Below are 19,594 nucleotides of genomic sequence, written 5' to 3' on the forward strand. Positions count from 1 at the left end.
TTAGAAGGTACTTAGTGAATATTAGAGATTATTTTAATGTTATTTAATATTTTAGCTATTTCATGTCTTGAGTTTCTTTTGCCTTGTGTTTTCTTCTAGAAGTTAGAAATCTCTTGGTGGAAAACAGACTAATACAGTAAAAATAGTAAAGGTATTACTTGGGAGGTGTTGTTATAAACCTGTATATCCTTTTTAAGAAGGAAGTCTGTATTTCTGTAAGCTCACTGGTGAAATTGGCTGGAAATATTTGCAGTCCAAAAAAGGATATAATTGGAAATAATAGCATATTAAATTGAGTAAAAAATGTTAAAAATCCTTATTCCTGTTTAATTCTCTTGTATCACGACTTTAAAGGTCAAAATTACACATGATCAGTGTTTGTAATGTGATCCATTTGATGCATGCTGATGTGTCTTTTAGTCTCTAAGAAATGTGAAGCAATTAAAACATGTTTTTATGCTTTTTAAAAAATTCTTTGGAAGAAAAATCTCTGGTAAGTGGATAATTCTTCTCAAAGCTTTATAGAAGAAAATCTGGTTATGAATATAGAATATAGTATTGTGCTATTCGTTGTAACAGTGTTTATATTTGTAAATACACAAAATGTTGTATTTTGAAATGTCTTAAATGAAAAATGTTCATTTCTAATCTGCGTATGATTACGTATATACTGTGGTTCAAGTTTGTTTTACTTAGCTAATAGTAGTTTTCTAGATATCTTTAAGACTTTGAGATAACTCCAAATTTCAGTCTGTACACTTAGTTAATAGTTCCAAGAAGAACATGGTGAACAACTCACATGCTGAAAAAAATAAATAAATAAAATAAAGAAAAAAGAACATGGTGAAATTTTTATTTTAGAGTTGACCTTGCCTTTGGTCACATGATAGTAATATATAGTAATAATGGTACTAAATAGTAATAAAATTAGGTATTTTATAGTCCTTTCTCTAGCATATACCTAATCTCTATGTATTATGCATGATGTTGTATATTGGTGCTCTGTTGTTAAATATTGTTGAAATTGGCTTAAACTGGATTAAGTTTCTAGAATTGTGATTTTGTATTTACAGATATGTGCCAGCAGATGGGTCCGATGATAGATGAAAAACTTGAAGAGATTGATAGGTGAGATTTTTCATGCAAAGAATGAAAGTATAGTTTTATTAGGTTTCTTGTTTTTGGCAAACTTTAAACTAGGGAATGTTTTTGTAGAACTGTACAATCTGCTGAAATTGGTTCTCAGTTTCCCAAATTCTTACTGACTAATAGCAAGGTGGTGCCTTTTGGTAGCAATTTATTTTTTTCATGGTAATATATTAATAGTATACATAGAATCATGGACTCTTGCTCTGATCGCACCAATCTTTATTTTCTTACTTGGGCTGGAATTGAGGGGATAAAGAGTAATGAAGAATAAAGTGAATAGAGAAGAAAGTCGGAACAGGGATGTTAGGCAAGAATTGACTTATTTTGCATTGAGAAGTGGTATTTATAAAAATTTCAAATGAAACTTCTGTGGTGTTTGTGAAGTTAAACCCAGTACAACACACCTTCTCTTCTCCTTTCTCTTCTTTGTATTTCCTATATTTCTGTGACCCTTTTAATTTTGTTATCTTACCTATTTTATTCTTTAGAAATGGCAGCTGTACTGAAGGGTAGACACTCAGGATTTTGACTTGGTTCTGCCCCCTTCTCTTATTTTCAGCTTTCTATCTGAAGTTGGAGGCAGAAACTATAGTGAATGGAAGACAAGGGATAGGCCTTAGTATTAATATTTCATCATCATCCCTTCCTATACCCTATTTTTGAACTACAATATAAACAACACAATAAGAAGGGATTAGGTAGGACCAAAGGAGTAAGGAGAACAGGAACTACTTTACTTCTTTTCTGCCTCTACCAGAGAAATGCTGTAGCAGGAAGACTTTTCCCAGTCACTGAAGACTGTAATCTTTGCTCCACGGGGCATTTTTCACAAATTTTTTTCTTACAGAAATGAAAAATAAATCACGTGGAAATTAATGAAATAGTGGTGGTAGTTTCATTATATTTTAGAGAAAGCATTAAATATCTGCTTATACATCTACTACTTTCAATGCAGGGATGTTAATGGTTAGTGAATAATCAAACTGGAAAAGTTTAAAAGTAAAAATTGTTGGTATTATCATAGGTGTGGTTAGGACTACAATTATTATAAACTTTTCTGGAGCTTAAAAATAGTCTATGTCAGGTCGGGTGTAGTGGCTCATGCCTGTGATCCTGGCATTCTGGGAGGCTGAGGGAGGAGGATCGCATGAGGTGAGAAGTTCGAGACCAGCCTGAGAAAGAGTGAGACCCTGTCTCAACTAAAAATAGAAAAAAATTAGCCGGGGCATGGTACTGTGTGCCTGTAGTCACAGCTACTTGGGAGGCTGAAGCAGGAGGATCATTTGAGTCTAGGAGTTTGAGGTTGCTGTGAGCTAGGCTGATGCCACGGCACTCTAGCCTGGGGACAGAGTGAGACTCTGTCTCAAAAAAAAAAAAAAATTAGTCCATGTCCTTTAACTCTGCAATTTCAAGCCCATACTAAGTACATAGGGATATATGCGAAGATTTAGCTCTTAGGGTACTCATCAGATTGTTGTTTATGATATCAGAATTTGAAATAGCTAAAACAGCTTTCATTACAAGATTAGTTTAAAAAAATTAGTCAGCCCTTGGTTTCCATGGGGGAAGTCACCAAAATCTGCAGCTACTCGAGTCCCTGTTATGAAATGGCATAATGCTTGCATATAAACTGTACACATCCTCCTATACACTTAAATCATCTCTAGGTTACTTGTAATATCTAGTACATTGTAAATGCTATGTAAAGAGCTGTTTTATTGTTTAGGTAATAATGACAAGAAAAAAGTCTGTGTATATTCAGTAAAGACATAATTTTTTAAAAATATTTTCGGTCTGAGATTGGTTGAATCCATGGATGCAGAACCCATGGATACAGAGGGCTGACTGTAGGTCCAGTGTTCTACAGTGAAAGTCATTGTCATTGATAAACAGCTGTTGATACAAAAAGATGTCATAATATGTATTGGAAAAAAGCAGAAGATCTTATTTTTTTATTGATAAAAAGAATATTGATAAACAATACTGTTAAAGGGAAAAGTCTAAAAGAATGAAAAATCAGAGTGACCATTTCTGAATGAGTTAATTTTTTAAGTGAGAACTCAACCATTAACCAATTTGTCAACTTCAGTTTTTGAGTAGGCCAACTGGCATTTTCTTGTTCCATGGCCACTGACTGCAGATGCAGCTCCTGTTCTCGAAAATGCTTGCTGTTCTTCAATAAATTCTTACTATTTACTCTCGTCAAGTATTCAGAGATGAATAAAATGTCATTTCTTCCCTTAAATGGATCATCATCAGTTTGTTCCTACCAAGAAAAGCAATTCCACTGTCAGAAAGTTAAATTATATATTTCATTTCTATCTGTCATTGTACAGAATGAAATTTTGTAGTATTTAACACACTAAGGAATAATATTGGGTAAACATGTAAATTGACTCCAAAGAAGTTTAGATAGATTTACTGAAGAGAGATTCATAGTCTGGACTTAACTATGTTTCAGACTGTTCTAATATTATTTCCTACTGTCTTCCAAAGATTATTTTCTACCACCTTGATCAAGTTGCTCTTTTGCCTTATTGCTTTGGGATTATGTCTTAAATCTTTAAGGTGATTTCAAACACAGTGATCATGCCTTTCTACTATATTCTCCTGGTGTTTCAATAGCATACTGGGCTTTGTGGACCAAATTCCTGTGATTTGATTCTTAGACACACATTTGTTAGCATGGACATTTAATTTCTATAGCTTCCTGGGTGGTTTGCAGCTGATGTTTTTGAAAATAGAATTTGACTTACTTTATATAGTCATTCCTACAACAGAAACAACGCTTTTTTTTTTTTCCTGGTTCAGACATAACAGATTCTAATAGAAGAAAGGTGACAAATTTTGATAAGACTCAGTCCAGGTCTTTTACTTGGTAGCCCTTTGTCTGTCTGCCTCTGCCTTTGCCTCTCTGTGTTTATGTAGAAAGAACCACATTGAATGAAAAGACTTATGGGCTGAGTGTAGTGGCCCATGCCTGTAATCCTATTAATAGCATTTTGGGAGACCAAAGCAGAAGGATCACTTGAGCCCCAGGAGTTCAAGGTTGCAGCAAGCCCTTAATATGATTGCGCCACTGCATTCCACCCTGGGTGACCAAGCAAGACCCTGTCTTTTAAAAAAATTAAAAAAAAAAAAAAAAAGGACTATGGATGCTTTAGAACAGATAAAAAGTGGCTACTTAACTTTTATAAATTTGTCAATTGCAAAGAGAATTCTTTATTACTCCTAGGGAAACAGACAAAATTGTACCAAGTCAGAAGAATTTTCGCTGGTGTCCCTTGGGCAGATTTGAGAATGCTCTTAGTTGAATTTGTTGTTATTACACAATGAGGTATCTGGTTTCACTTACTTTCTCAAACCAACAAACAGCGTAGAGACTAGTTTTATATATACACTATTTTTACTTGGATTTTCAATGATAATTATTTAAGTAATTTTTTTTTCTAGTTGATACTTTCATGGATATAAACAAATGAAAATGTATGTATGTGTGGTTTTTTTAATGAATTTTTAAATTTCAGTCATACTGTACTTCACAGAGTAACTTACTACAACAACCTCCAAATCCTGGGCTCAAGTGATCCTCTTGCCTCAGCCTACCGAGTATCTGGGACTTACAGGCGCAAACCATGACACCCAGCTAATTTTTCTGTTTTTAGTAGAGATGGGGTCTCTCACTCTTGCTCAGGCTGGTGTCAAACTCCTGAGCTCAAGTGATCCCCCCGCCTCAGCTTCTCTGAGTGCTAGGATTACAGGCCTGAGCCACCACACCCGGCTGCCCAACTACTTTCTTTTACTGAGATTTATATTTAAGGCTTGGACTCTTACCTAAAATCAGAAATTGTTATTTTTTAATTGAGTTCTCAACAGAAAACTACAACATATGAAACTAAAATCTCTTAGCACCAAAATTATGAATTGATTGCATTTTATGAGGCATGGAAAGACTTTTCCCTAATATTATGAAGTCATGTCAGCATGGCTGTTACAAGAATTAATTCCTCCTCTCAATTTCCCTTTGTGAATATTCTTTCATTATATATATGTACAAAAAGAACCTTTAAATATATGCATAGAAAATGTACTAAATTTCAGAAGTAATTTATTTTGGTAAATACATGCTTAAAAACTAGAAGAGTGTTAAAATGCTTTTCTTCTACATCTAAAATGCTTTTCTTCTACATCAGAAAACATTCAGAACTGTCTGAATTGAATGTAAAAGTCCTGGAAGCTCTGGAACTATATAACAAATTGGTGAATGAAGCACCAATATATTCAGTCTATTCAAAGCTCCACCCTCCAGCACATTACCCACCTACATCATCTGGGGTTCCAGTGCAGGTGAGCATGTTTTTTGAGAACAATTTTCTAAATTATAAACAAGTTTGAAATTAAAAGGAAATATTTTAAAGCATAGTATTAAAATTTCTATGGTCCCTGAATAAAATTATAAAGCTTATCTTTGATAGTTTCAAGAACTATTGGCTAAGCAATTAATGTTCACCAGAACAAATCAGATACTGATATTTCACAAATACATTTTAATTCAGTTTTAACATGAATGAAAAGACCATTGAAAACGTGAGGGGAGTTCTGGTTCTTCATATGCTTTTGTAAGTATAAAGCTTAAATCTTTTATGTAAGTATAAGTGTAGAGTATAAATCCTTTGATTTAGGATAGTGCCTGACATGTCAGAAGTCCTCTGGGTGAGGTACTGATGCTGTTCCTGCTGCTCAACAAGAAGATTTAACATCACTTTAAAATTTTCTGTCAAGATTTTTTTGACTTACATGATCATTAAAAGGCTTAGTTAATGAACTTCTTTTGTTCTCAAAGTATGCTTTATATTTACTTTTCTTAGATGCATGACTTAAATTGTAAAAAATTTGTGCATAATAAAGATATAATGCAGGCTTACAGGTGCAGATTCTATAGCCATCCATGAATAGCACCTTTTTCCAGCACTTTTCACCTTTTTGTACTTGCCAGCTGAAGTGAATAATATTAGTGTCTCTATTCCAAAGCCATTTTCAAATTTTTGTCAATTAGCGATTGAATTCAGAATAAGCTTGGATGAGCAAATTCATGTTAACTTATGAAAACTGGTATGTAAAGATATATGTGAAGGAGACACCAAGGAGAAAAGGTAGAATGTGGGTGCATAATTTAGATGACTTGACACAACATAATTGTTAAGTAAAAAAAGAATAGTTACTATGGTAACTGTCACATCAGACAAGATGCATTTATCAAATATGCCATGCCTCAAACTTTTTGAAAATTGCATGAGGGTAGGAAGGATTTCTGGGTGCAAAAGATAGCTGGAGTTTATTCAGTATTGCTTCTGTTTTCAAAGAGTTGTTTGCTGCCACTGAAAGTGGAACAAAATAGAAATGTCTGCACCATTGTATGATAAAACTACTTAATATTTGCTTCTTTGTGTATCTCTAAAGGATTGTCATTCCCGTGTCAGGTTTAGTTACATTCTATTTGTAATCTGAGTTTTGCTAAGCGTACTGCATTTCTTTAAAAAGTTACGTTTTTATGAGTTTGATTCTTCACTTAACCTATATCTACACTATTCACACATAACAGTATTTGAAGTAGTCAAAAGTTCCTATGCTAATTGGATGAAAATACATCTCTGCTAGAAGCAGTTGGAGTAACACATCATTAGTTATATCAGTGTGGGTCATGCATGAAACCTTGTCAGTGGATGGTTACATGTCTGCTGAGGAGGTAATGTGATTACACTTAATGTAGTTTATTTGACATTTCTGGTATTCTAAATTTTCATTTGAATAGTCTTCACTTTAAAAATAGCTTAATTTAAAACTGGAGCAATGATATTATAGATATTTATTAAACATATGCATTGTTTTGATGCTATATATAGTAGGCAGTTAGTAGACCTTGTCTTTAAAGAGCTGCTACCCTGAAAATTAAATAAGGCACATATAAGTGTCCAAAGAGATTTAGACCATTTTTGCTATTTCCTGAGGATACGTGTTCTCTTTTACCCACAACTCTTTTTTATTTTTGTCCTGTTTATCCTAAAGGCAGGAAATAAAGTAGTCATTACCAGAGAGGGCCTGACACACTGATACCATTTCTTTTTCAACTTTTTCTTCTAAGTTTCATTCTTAGGATGGAGAAGGATGAGTCATCCTAGGATGGGGTGAAGAAGGTCAGCATTTTTAAAGCAACTTGAAGGGATGATGGGTTTTCCTTCAGGACAGTGTATAGTTTTCTGTGGCTCTATAGCAAGACATATTTACTGAGTAATAGGCAACCTGGATAGATTCCAACCCACTACTTAAAAATACACCACCTGTCTCTGCCTCCCAACCCCTTGTAAAATGAAAGAACCAAGTAAATCATAAATTTCTATAGATTTGGCACTGTGATTTGGAAGTTCTCTACTTTTAGTTCTAAGGTGGATAGATTGGTGGAATCAGATTACTCCTGGGGAACTATAACATTTTCTATCCTTTAAGTCCTTTAAAGTTTTAAATACACTGTTAGGGAGATGTTTGGAAGATCAGTGAGTCCACCTTTTCTTTTTGGTTAATAGACATATCCAGTTCAACCACATGGTGCAAACTACATGGGTCAAAGCATTCACCAAGTAACTGTTGCCCAGGGCTATAGCCTAGGACCAGATCAGATTGGTCCACTGAGATCTCTGCCTCCAAATGTGAATTCCTCTGTGACAACACAGCCTGCTCAAACTCCGTATTTAAGGTAAGTTTTTGAGAGCGGTGTTTATTTCATATTTATATATGTTAATTTTTATAGACTTTCAGAATAAGAATATATAGACCCTTATTAAGATGAAGTTATAAAATTGCCCATTCATAATCCCATGAAGTGAACTAGTGCTGCTTTTAGCTTTACTGCCCATATTGAGATGGTTGCCTAGGTTTAAGCTTATGATCTGGGTCCCTGGGACAAAATAAACCTAACTGTCCTTTATGGGGCTAAGCCCATGATGTGCTTAGCACTGTGCTATAATCAGCCTAGTGGAATAGTCCCAGACATATTTATCTGCATGTACTTCTAAAAATTAGAAAACTGTTGTTACTTTGACCCTTAAAAGGAAGTGTATTTGAGCTGTGGAATTTGTAGTTTAATTTTTTTATATTAATACTTCTACTCTGAGAACCATGTTTAAATCTTTCCTTCTATTCACTTTACTGAATAGAAAATATTCAGTATAAAATATTCTTTTAGTATAATAATGTGTAAATGAATGTGTAAATGTGTAATGTGTAAATTCCATGAGTATGAGTCTTAGATATTATCTGAAAATTACATAAACCTGTTCATATTGGTGTTTATTTAAATTAAAATACAAAATTTTGTTATGCTGGGTGAAACTAGGAATTATGGAGGAAAAACTGGTATCATGTTGACATTAATCCTCCTATATTGCAAGCAATGTATTTGGTGCAATTTAAAATTATATATATTTTAAAAGAAATATATTCCATAATAGTAACAGGAACAAACAAACACCCTGCAATTTGGTGTGCTTTTTCAGTTTAGTTTGTGAAGTGTTTGATAAGGAAACTAGAGTTCAGTACTGTCCTGAGGGTAGATTCAGGGTCCTATGCAGATTACACTGTTCTCCCTTTCAAAGTGAAAAGTCCCCACCAAAGGAAAGCTTGAAAGGCATGTGGGGAGATGAGATGGGCTTCTTTGTGCTAGGTTATGAGCTAGGGAAGGTAGAACATGGGCCGATGGTGCATCTTGAGTCAGAGCTTCATCAGGAACAGTTCGCATCTCCTCAGATGGTTTTTAAATGTTTTTGGTGAGTGAGAGATATTGGAGAAAGCAAGTTAAGAAGGCCTTATAGTCTTACATTTTGTTTCTTTTAGAGTGCTTCTCTTCTCAGCAAATACAAAATTACATTAACAGTATTTGATAGCTAGAGTGATTAAATCATAGAGCAGCAGAGCTACATAAACTTAAGATGGAAGAGACATTTTTGTGCTGGTGATTGATCTCGGACCATAACCTAGATAATGCAAAGTAAATACGTTTTGTTTTTAATTTTGTTTGTAGCACTGGACAAGACACTGTTTCCAATCCTACCTATATGAACCAGAACTCTAACCTTCAATCAGCTACAGGTACAGCTGCTTACACACAGCAAATGGGGATGTCTATGGATATGTCATCTTACCAGAACACTACTTCCAATTTGCCACACGTGGCAAGTTTTCCCGTGGCAGTTCCAGCTCATTCAGTTGCACAGCAACAAACAAATTACCATCAGCAGCCTCTCCTTTAGAAACAAGCCAAGCATTTTTTGAAAGCCTTCATAAGTGTATTAATCAGCCCTTGAGATTCTAACCTGAAAACATTGAAAGTAACTTTTTTCCTCTCAACTCAAAAGGACCATGAATAAATAAAGCACAAAAACCTGTCTTACTCTACGAGGCCATAAAAGGTTTTTTTTTAGTCCAGTTTGTTTGAAGTCAGTCTTTAATCAGAAACAGCTTAAAGATGCTTCCAGTAAGTTGTGTCTTACTTTAAAATCTCTTCTACATAAATCTGGACACCCAATAAGTAGCCTTATGATACTAAACAGTTTGAGATAGGAATGTAAAAATTTTACCTTAAAGCAATCACTGTTTCACCCTAAAATGTCATGACAACAGCACTGAAGAACTTCAGATTTTTTTTTCAGAGTTCCCACACACTATTCTTTTAAAAGGCAAACATCTTTTTGTGTAAGCTCTTAGCTTGCCAACATATTTCCTTTTGGCTCCTTAAATTGCAGTTGTGTTTGCAGTATTGTCAGTTTTGCTCTCAGTGTTATGTTGAGTAATAATTAGCATATAATTGTCTACAGAAGAAGCAAAAGCAATTTGGAAGGAACAAAAATGTTTTATGTTATTAGCAGTGAAGACCGTGTAAATACAGATGTGTGATAAAGCATTTAGCCAGTCCCCCAAACACTCATGCTAACAGTGGGCTAAGGAATGTCCCACAGAACATTTTCATTGCCTGGGAAAAAACATTTCCTTTCCTGGTATTTAGAATTGCCATTAATGACTTTTTCAAGTGACTTTGGACATTCTCTGATGGCGATATGGCCCATTTGTTTTTCTTCCTGCACTATGGTGTGTGCAGAGATGCTGCATTTCCTTTTTATGGATTTTATGTCACTTTGAACCATTCCTAATAATTTGATGTGATATATACCAAGCATGATTAAGTGTGTTTTTGGTGATGTGTTTGGTTTCTTGTGTTTTGAGAATGTGTTATTTCTTTAAAGAAGTGATGCAAGTATCATTGCAAAGCTGTCAGCATATACCAAGCTGTTGAAGAAAATTGGCCATTTCTTTCAGAGGTAATGCTTAGCCTATGGAATAATAGTGAGTGATTACTTGATAGAAGTCTGTGGATTGATATTGAGGCAGTTTTTCTGAAGCCTGCATTTTAATTGTAGTGCTAATAGATTCCATATACTGTGGGAGTTAGGTAGTAAACCGATAAGGATTGTTTTCTCTCCTTAAAATTTGCACACTACTTCATCATCTACCAACTTTTTATATAACACAAAATAAAAAATGAAAATACATATCCATATGGATACATGATATTTAGACTGAGAAAAACAATGACCATAGTTTAGTTTTTAAAAAGTTACTTGCATGGAAGCAAGATTTCTATATTTGTTTTTTAAAGAAAACACTCTTTCTACTGAGAATCCATTTGAAGAGAGTTCTGGAAATTTTGTCATTTATCTGCAGAAATTTGATTATATTATAAGTATGTTCCTTTTTCAAAGAGACTTTATCTTAAAACAAAATAGTCTATATAATACTTGGTCTACATTTAAAAAGGAAAACAAGCGGTGTTTGAAAGACCAATTTCTGTCATTGTATTATTTCAGATATGAGTAACTGAAAAGAAAGTTTTAACCTTTAACGTCTCTTTCTGTTTTTCATCCAGTATTTTCCATTCATGTGAATGTAACTGTATACTTATAAAAAGTATTCTAAAATGGCACCTTATTTTTTGCAAACAAATCTTTCTGTTCTTTTAAAAAAAAAAAAAAGGTAAAAAGACTCCACAGCTGCTCTTGATGATAATGTTCAATGTTCACATATATATGGAAAATCTTACATTTTTTCTCCCAAACTATATTTAATAAATTTATTTTAATGTTTGTGTAAATATTTCATGTATAATTGTTATCTTAATTGTAAAAATTTAATTCAGCATACATCTTTGAGCCAGTATAAATACTGCACACCCACTAAATTGGGATCAGCCAATTAAGTTCAGCTAATGTAGTTTTGGAATAATAAAACATGACATATATATAAATAGTGTATATTGGCATTTATCTCTGAAATTTTATACATGCAGAAGTTACTTTCTCCTAAAAGTAATTTTATTTTTGCCATATGTAATAAATTTTGTGTTGCAGATTGATAGTATAAAAATGATATTAAATGGGTACTGATTTTTTGTTAGTGTTAATAAGAAATGCAGGGTTGTTATTTTTCTTTGCTTTCTATGAGCTTATGGACTGTATTTATTTTAAAACCTGTTTATAATTGAATACTTTCTGCCAAAGGAATAGTCTAACTTCAGATTTCTATGTTGGGTTCATACTGTTTTATGTCAAAAATAAAAAATAATTTTTTTTATATGAAATCTTCATTTGAAAGATTTCCTGAAAATTTATAATAGAATTAATTTTATTAATGTAGAAAAATACCCCTTGGTGTTAAGTAAATAAAACATTTATTATTTAGGATTTGAAATTATTTGCAGATACAATTATTATCTTAAGCTGTTTCAAGTAGTTGCTACTTAACCATGTAATAAATTTTACTGTGTGTTTTGAAGATGGTTATAAAGTTTCACCTTTCAAATTAAAAAAAGTTGATTGTAAATGTTTTAAAAATATATGGCTTAGGAATTTTTTCTTTCAAAATTTTTCTTAGTAAAAACGTAAATTTTAAGATTCCTGAGTTCTAGAAGAGGGTTTATTGAATTATTGTGAGAAAGCTAAAATTATTTTTATAGGTAATAAATTATAAATGATATAGCACTGATCTATCATGCTTTGTTTCTGTCAAAACATACTTTTCATCTTTATTTACATCAGTTTTAGCCAGTAAATAAAGGGAAAGACTCAGTTTTAGGGATTTATTTATTTTTTTGGTTTGGCTTAGTTTTCTTTTGAAAATTAAAGGTTTGTAAGTTTCCCCCAGAAGAAGAATTATTCAATTTTATCAAGCTAAATTTGAATTTGAGAGTTTTTTAAAAAACCTTACTTTGTCAAAAGAGAAATTGTGTTGCTTACATGGTGTAGTGTCCCTCCAAAATTCATGTGCACTTGGAATGTCAGAATATAACCTTACAGTAGTCTCCCCTTACCTGCAGGGATAACGTTCCAAGATCTCCAGTGGATGCCTGGAACCACAGATAGTACTGAACCCTATATATACTATGTTTTTTCCTCTGCATACATACTCCTATGGTAAAGTTTAATTTATAAATTAGGCACAGTGAGAGATTAACAACAAGAACTAATAATAAAGTAGAATAGTTATAACAATATACTGTAATAAAAGTTATTTAAAACTTATGAATTGTTTATTTCTAGAATTTTCCATTTAATATTTTTGGACCATGGTTTTAGCATGGGTAACTGATACCGCAGAAAGGGAAGCCACAGATAAGGGGAGACTACTATATTTGAACATAGGGGTTTTGCAGCTGTACTTAGTTAAGGATTCAAGGTGAAATCATGCTGGATTTAGGGTGGGCCCTAAGTCCAGTGACTGGTGTCCTTAGAAGAGGAGAAGACACCGAGATACAGTGGAAGAGGCCATGTCAGTGTTGTGGCAGAAGTTGGAGCTATGCTGCCATGAGACAAAGACTACCTGGGGCCACCAGAAGCTGGAAGAGGCAGAGGTTCTTCCCAGAGCCTTCAGAGAGAGCACTGCCCTGCCAACACCTTGATTTCAGACTTTCACCTTCCAGAACTGTGAGAGAATGAATTTCTGTTTAGGAAACTAATACACATGGGTAAAAGTGTACAGCAAAATCCGAGTACCAGGCACTCAGAATTTTTTATATGATTGCTTAAAATTGGCATGGCAATTCTGACAAAGTTGTCTACAGTCTGGTAGCAGTCTTTTTATCTTTGCTAAACTAATGAATTGCATGGATAGATGAAACTAAGACCCCTGTTAATCCCATCATCCTATTTTATCGATTTTTAAAATACCACATCTACATTTCAGTAATTGATTTCTTTATGCCAGAGGTGTTATTTTTATCCACTCCTCTACTCATCTTGAGTAGTGAATATTGAATGACGGGAGAAATGTGCAAAGGCAAACAAGAAACAAGAAAACTGGATGGATCTTCTCCTACAAAGGCTACTGAGAAAGAGATTTGGTTTTGTTCTTATTTTACACCGTTTAATATCCTAATGAGAAAAATAAAGGCTTTCCAATATCTTCATAGTAAGTTAGTGACCTATTATATCTTGGTTTAGGGAACCAGCTACTTTTTGTTTTTTTCTTTTTAGATTGAGGTGAAATTCACATAACATAAAACTAACCATTTTAAACTGAACGATTCGGTGGCATTTTAGTACATGCACGATGTTGTGCAGTCACCACCTCTAGTTCCAAAACTAGACGTTTTTGTGTCTGGCTTCTTACCATAATGTTTTTCAATTCACTTCTGTTGTAGCATGTTACAGTACTTCTTTTCATGGCTGAATAATATTCCATTATATGTACATATCACAGTTTATTCATCTGTTGGTGGATAATTGGGCTGTTTTCACCTTTGGTGGTTATGAATGATGCTGCTACGATTGTGGGTACATGTATATGAGTACCAGTTTTCAGTTCTTTCGGATATATACCTAAGAGTGGAAGTGCTGGGACATATTCTACATTTAGCTTTATTTATTTATGTATTAATTTAAAAATAGAGACGAGGTCTTGCTCTTGCTCAGGCTGGTCTCAAACTCCTGACCTCAAGCAATCCTCCCACCTCGGCCTCCCAGAGTGCTAGGGTTACAGACATGAGCCACCACGCCCCACCTTACATTTAGCTTTTTGAGGAACTACCAGACTTTTCCACAGCTGAACTGTTTTACATTCCCACCAACAATGCATGAGGGTTCCAGTTTCTCCACATCCTCACCAATACTTGTTAATTTCTGTTTTTTTGGTTGTAGCCATCCTAGTGAGTGTGAAGTTGATACCTTATCATGGCTTTTATTTACATTTTCCTTATGATTAGTGATCTTGAGCGTCTTTTCATGTGTTTATTGGCCGCTTCTATATCTTTTTCGGAAAAATGTCTTAAGTCCTTTTTCCATTTTTTTTTGTTTTGAGACTGGATGTCACTATGTTATCCAGGCTGGCCTCTAACTCCTGGGCTCAGGCAGTCCTCCTGCCTTAGAGGCTGTGTTTCTGTCACACAGGATGGGCCAAACATGGGGGAAACAGGAGCTCAAGGAAACTTACGAAGAACTGTGTTTTCTAAACAGAAAAGAGCTAAATTGAAGGAATTTCAGTGAGGAAAAAGCAGGTGACACCTAGTTGAGGCTCATTTGGTTGTGAGGAAGAGTAGTTCCGAGCGAAGCCTATGGACATAGGGCCCACACACACAGCCTAGTTTCTCCAAAAACCAAGTTTGGTGAGAAAAAATATCCAGCCTGAACTTGGGGTTCTGTTACATTCTAGGTGAGAGCCAAACTCTTCAGAATCACATACTGGAGTCTTCATGATCTTACCCTTGGCAGCCTTTCTAACCTCTTCTACTCTCTTCTACCCTGCCCAAAGTTCCTCAAATGACAATTTGGCTTTTTGGTACCTGTTTGGCCCTTTTCATTTTTTTGGCCTGGAATGCTTTTGTTCACCTAATAAATTATCCTTTCAAGTGTCAGCCCAAGTTTCACTGGCCCCCAAACCATGCTGTGCTTCTGAAATATCTTGTAACTATGTTATAGTGATTACCTTGTTACATTGGAATGATCTGTTTACAGAATGTCTCTGTATTGGACTCTATAGTGGCTCATTCAGCGTACATTTCACACTATCTCCTTGTTTAGATTTCTATGGAAATCAGTGAACAAGATAATAGTACTTGCCTTCCTGGGCCCCTTTGCAGCCAGGGATGCCCATGTGACATGGTTTTAGCCACTGAGATTTAGGAAGAAGTTCCTGGGGAGGACTTCCTAGGATGAAAGAAAAAACTTTGAAAGAAAAGGCTTTCCATTTCTTCTGACTTAGAAAACAGATGCAATGCCAGGAGATATAGCAACCATGTTGTGACTATGAGGAAGAAAGATACGATGGCTCAGGAAGATAAAGGTGTCTCTGGTTCCTTGGTGACATCTTTGTGGGGCTGTACCAGTTCTAGACTGTCTTCCTCTGGACTTCTTCATATGTGAGAAAAGCTCTTATCTGTTACATTTATTTGTCTAAACTACTGTTAATAGGGTTTGCTATTTGTATCTGAAAGCATTTCTACCTCTACTAGGCCTATAAAATTTTTCAGATCTTGGAGCTGTGTTTTATTCATTGTTGTGTTAATGTTTGTTGAATAAAGAATGAAAATGTATTTAGCACCTCATAGTGCCTGGTATTCAATAAATGTGAATTTTCTTACCCTTGTGATTGTTTATAACCATTCCATTCTAACATTTCTCAGATCAGGATGTATTTGATAGTGGATGAACATGTAGGATTTCATTTTATTCTCTTAAAGCTCTTTAATCATTGATACACTGAAAATCCAAGTTGTCTTAGAATCCAAGGCATATGGTTTCCCTTTTAATAAGAGACAGAGGGGACTAGGGTCTGATCTAAGTGTCAGAAAGGACAATGGCTCTGTTTTATTTTGTTTTGTCTTTTAAATGTCTTAGCATCTCCAGTGCTCATGGCTAGTTTCCAAAATAGCACGCTCCTTTCTCCACTGGGTCCAGAGATTGCAGCAGAAGCAGAAGCACAGTGAGCATTCTTTCTGTATATCAGGACACAGTATATCTCAGAAAAATAGAAAATTAGGAATTTTAATATCTGGAATGTACATATTTCAGCACCTTAATTTGAATTTTTAAAAGAATACTTCCTTTAAACATTATAGAAAGAATTTGCATAATTTATGAAAACCACCCAAAATGGCAAAATGAAGATGATGAAGGGTAGAGGTGATCAGATTTTATGACTGTCTAGTTTAAACAAGTTTTCCTTCATGTAGAGGATCGTTTTGTTGCTTGTGGTTTTTTACTCCCCTCTTTTCGTGTAAGAGGATTGCATGTGTCTGCCCATGTTCTTGACTCCTGGGGTATTATGTCCTCATTCAGTGCTTTGGGGATTGGTCTTAAGTGTTGGACAAAGAGATCTGAGCAGAAGCCTAAGAGACATCATGAACTTCTGTAGATCTCTGGCTTTTGCTCTATTCAGGGCCAGTATGTCCCAGATTGGGGCTGTTTTTTCTCAACCTGGGCCTGGGAATGGGAAGACAAGGGGAACAGAGCCACAGCCTGGACCAGAACACTAGGCTACACGGTGTTGTAATCCATTGAGATTTTAGAGTTATTTGTTGCCATAGCAAAGATGGCAAATATGCCTGGGAAAAGAAATGTAGATTTTACAATTTAAATTAGCTAGTTGGTAGCATCTTGATATAATTCACTATTTAAAAGATGTGTAAGTGTGATTCATCTTCACAGTGATTATACTTATAAGATAGATTTTGAATTTTATTTCCATTACCATCTGAATCATTTGTATCTTTCAAAAGTATACTGAGAGACTGGCATTTTCACTGGGTTCTATAGAATGTAAGGGGTTTTTTTGTTTTTTGTTTTTTTTGTGACAGACTTGCTCTGTCGCCCTGGGTAGAGTGCAGTGGCGTCCATCAGAGCTCACTGCAACCTCAAACTCCTGGGCTCAAGGGATCCTCCTGCCTTGGCCTCTCTAGTAGCTGGGACTACAGATGCACACCACCACGCACAGCTGATTTTTCTGTTTTTAGTAGAGACGGGGTCTCACTCTTGCTCAGGCTGGTCTGAAATTCCTGAGCTCAAGCAATCCTCCCACCTCAGCCTCCCAGAGTGCTAGGATTACAGATGTGAGCCACTGCGCCCGGCCAGACTGTAATTTTTTTAGGGTTAAGAAAGTAAACACTTCTTGGCCGGGCGCGGTGGTTGACGCCTGTAATCCTAGCACTCTGGGAGGCCGAGGCGGGAGGATTGTTTGAGCTCAGGAGTTCGAAACCAGCCTGAGCAAGAGCGAGACCCCGTCTCTACTAAAAATAGAAAGAAATGATCTGGACAACTAAAAATATATAGAAAAAATTAGCCGGGCATGGTGGCGCATGCCTGTAGTCCCAGCTACTCGGGAGGCTGAGGCAGAAGGATTGCTTGAGCCCAGGAGTTTGAGGTTGCTGTGAGCTAGGCTGACGCCACGACACTCACTCTAGCCTGGGCAAAAGAGTGAGACTCTGTCTCAAAAAAAAAAAAGAAAGTAAACACTTCTTTATCCAATTTCTGAAAACTTAATAATCTTTAATATCCTGAAGGTTCATGGCTTATGTGCTTTTTGAACAGATTTTCAATGTTTGGAACAGAACACTGGGGAAGAGGGAGAAGTAATTCTGGAGAAATTCCTTAGAACAAGAGAAAATAGAACCTCTAAGTTGAAAACTCAGAAATTTATGACACAAGTGTTTGGATAAAAACATAAAAGGTCAATTAACAACCCCATAATATGCAATTAAGCACACATGCCGCTATTGTGATTTTGTTTGCTCCTAGCTTAAAAATACAAACAATATTCTAGATGCACAGATCCTAGACAAAATATGTTATTTGACTTTTAATTAAGAAACATACTGTCATTTTATGATCCTGAGCTCTGTGACTTGTAAATCATGCCTTTAAAAAAAAAAGCACTTTGGACAAGACTTTGTAGGAAATAGTTTAAAAATACATTTATTAAGTAACAATAAAGTTTATGAAGAAAGTATTTGTAGCTGACAGAGTGATTCAGCAGTGTTCAATGTTTTAGCAAAGAAGGCAGAGTATGATAGCAGTCACTTCCTCTTGAGCAATTCATTCTCTTGAGCTCAGTTTCCTAATTTTCTAAATGTGCAGTTTGTTCTAAATGGTTACTAAATTCCCTTCCAGCTCTAAAATTTTAGAATTTTAAAAAATTTTTACTTGAAATAGTTTCATGTTTACAAAAAATGTGAAGGATAGTACAGAGAATTCCACACCTAGTTCCCTCTATTATTACACCTTACTGTGGTACATTTGTCACAATTAATGAGCCAATACTGATAACATTATTATTAATTAAGTTTCATACATTATTCAGATTTGCTCAGTTTTTATCTTATGTCCTTTTTCTGTTCCAGGATCCCATCCAGGACATAATTACATTTAATCATCCCCTTAGGTTCCTTTTGGCTCTGACAGTTTCTCAGACTTTCCTTGTTTTTGATGACCTTGCCAGTTTTGAGGAGTACTTGTCACATATTTTGTAGACTGTCCCTCAGTTGAGAATTGCGTGACATTTTCCTCATGATTAGACTGAGGTTGTGGGTTTTGGAACGAAGACCACAGAGGAAAAGTGCCATTCTCGTCACGTTGTATGAAGGGCACACACTTATCAACCTGACTTTACTGTGGATGTTGATCTTGATCACCTGGCTCAGGTAGTGTTTGTCAAGTTTCTCTACTTCCCCCTTTCCATACTATTCTCTTTGGAAGGAAGTCACTAAGTGCAGCCTCCCCTTAAGGGGTGAGAATTTATTCCTCCCTTCTTTGAGGGTGGAGTGTCTACATAAATTACTTGGAATTCTTCGGAATGAGAGATTTGTCTCTTCTCCCCCATTTATGTGTTTAGTCATTTATTTTTATCAGTACGGACTCATGGATATTTATTTTATACTTTGGGTTGTATTTCAATACTACTTTTATTACTCAAATTATCCCAGCTTTAGCCATTGGGAGCTCTTTCAGTTTGCTCCAATGTCCCTTTGACATACCCCCGTCATTGTGGTTTTGTTTTTTGGGTGGTTGTTTTTTAAAGCACTTCCTTACTTTCTGGCAATATAACATGCTCCAGGTTCATCGTGTGTGTTTCCTGCCCAAGTCCTGGAAGCAGCCATTTCTCCAAGGTTGCCCTGGTTTCTTTTACTGGAGGATGGTATTAGAAACCAAGATCTTGGTACTAGATGTGTTTGTTGCTACTAAAGGGTCATTGCTTCAAGACCCTCAGCTAAAAAAGCAACAAAATAGACCGGGCAGGGTGGCTCACGCCTGTAATCCTAGCACTCTGGAAGGCTGAGGCGGGTGGATCGCTCAAGGTCAGGAGTTCGAGACCAGCCTGAGCAAGAGCGAGACCTCGTCTCTACTAAAAATGGAAA

General features: G+C 35.4%; 1 protein-coding gene across 1 annotated transcript in view; it reads left to right on the forward strand.

Annotated features, from left to right (window-relative positions):
- STAM2 (signal transducing adaptor molecule (SH3 domain and ITAM motif) 2) overlaps window positions 1–9,597 on the forward strand; it is a 47,476-nt gene extending 37,879 nt beyond the window's left edge. Inside the window, exons 12-14 of the mRNA XM_012659243.1 lie at window positions 5,343–5,496; window positions 7,731–7,900; window positions 9,224–9,597. Coding sequence (XP_012514697.1) covers window positions 5,343–5,496; window positions 7,731–7,900; window positions 9,224–9,452 — 553 coding nt within the window. The 3' untranslated portion in view covers window positions 9,453–9,597. The remainder of the gene's footprint in view (window positions 1–5,342; window positions 5,497–7,730; window positions 7,901–9,223) is intronic.
- Window positions 9,598–19,594: the final 9,997 nt, after the last annotated feature.

The sequence above is a fragment of the Propithecus coquereli genome, unplaced genomic scaffold (genome assembly GCF_000956105.1).
Source record: "Propithecus coquereli isolate 6110/MARCELLA unplaced genomic scaffold, Pcoq_1.0 Scaffold118, whole genome shotgun sequence".
Taxonomy (NCBI): Eukaryota; Metazoa; Chordata; class Mammalia; order Primates; family Indriidae; genus Propithecus; species Propithecus coquereli.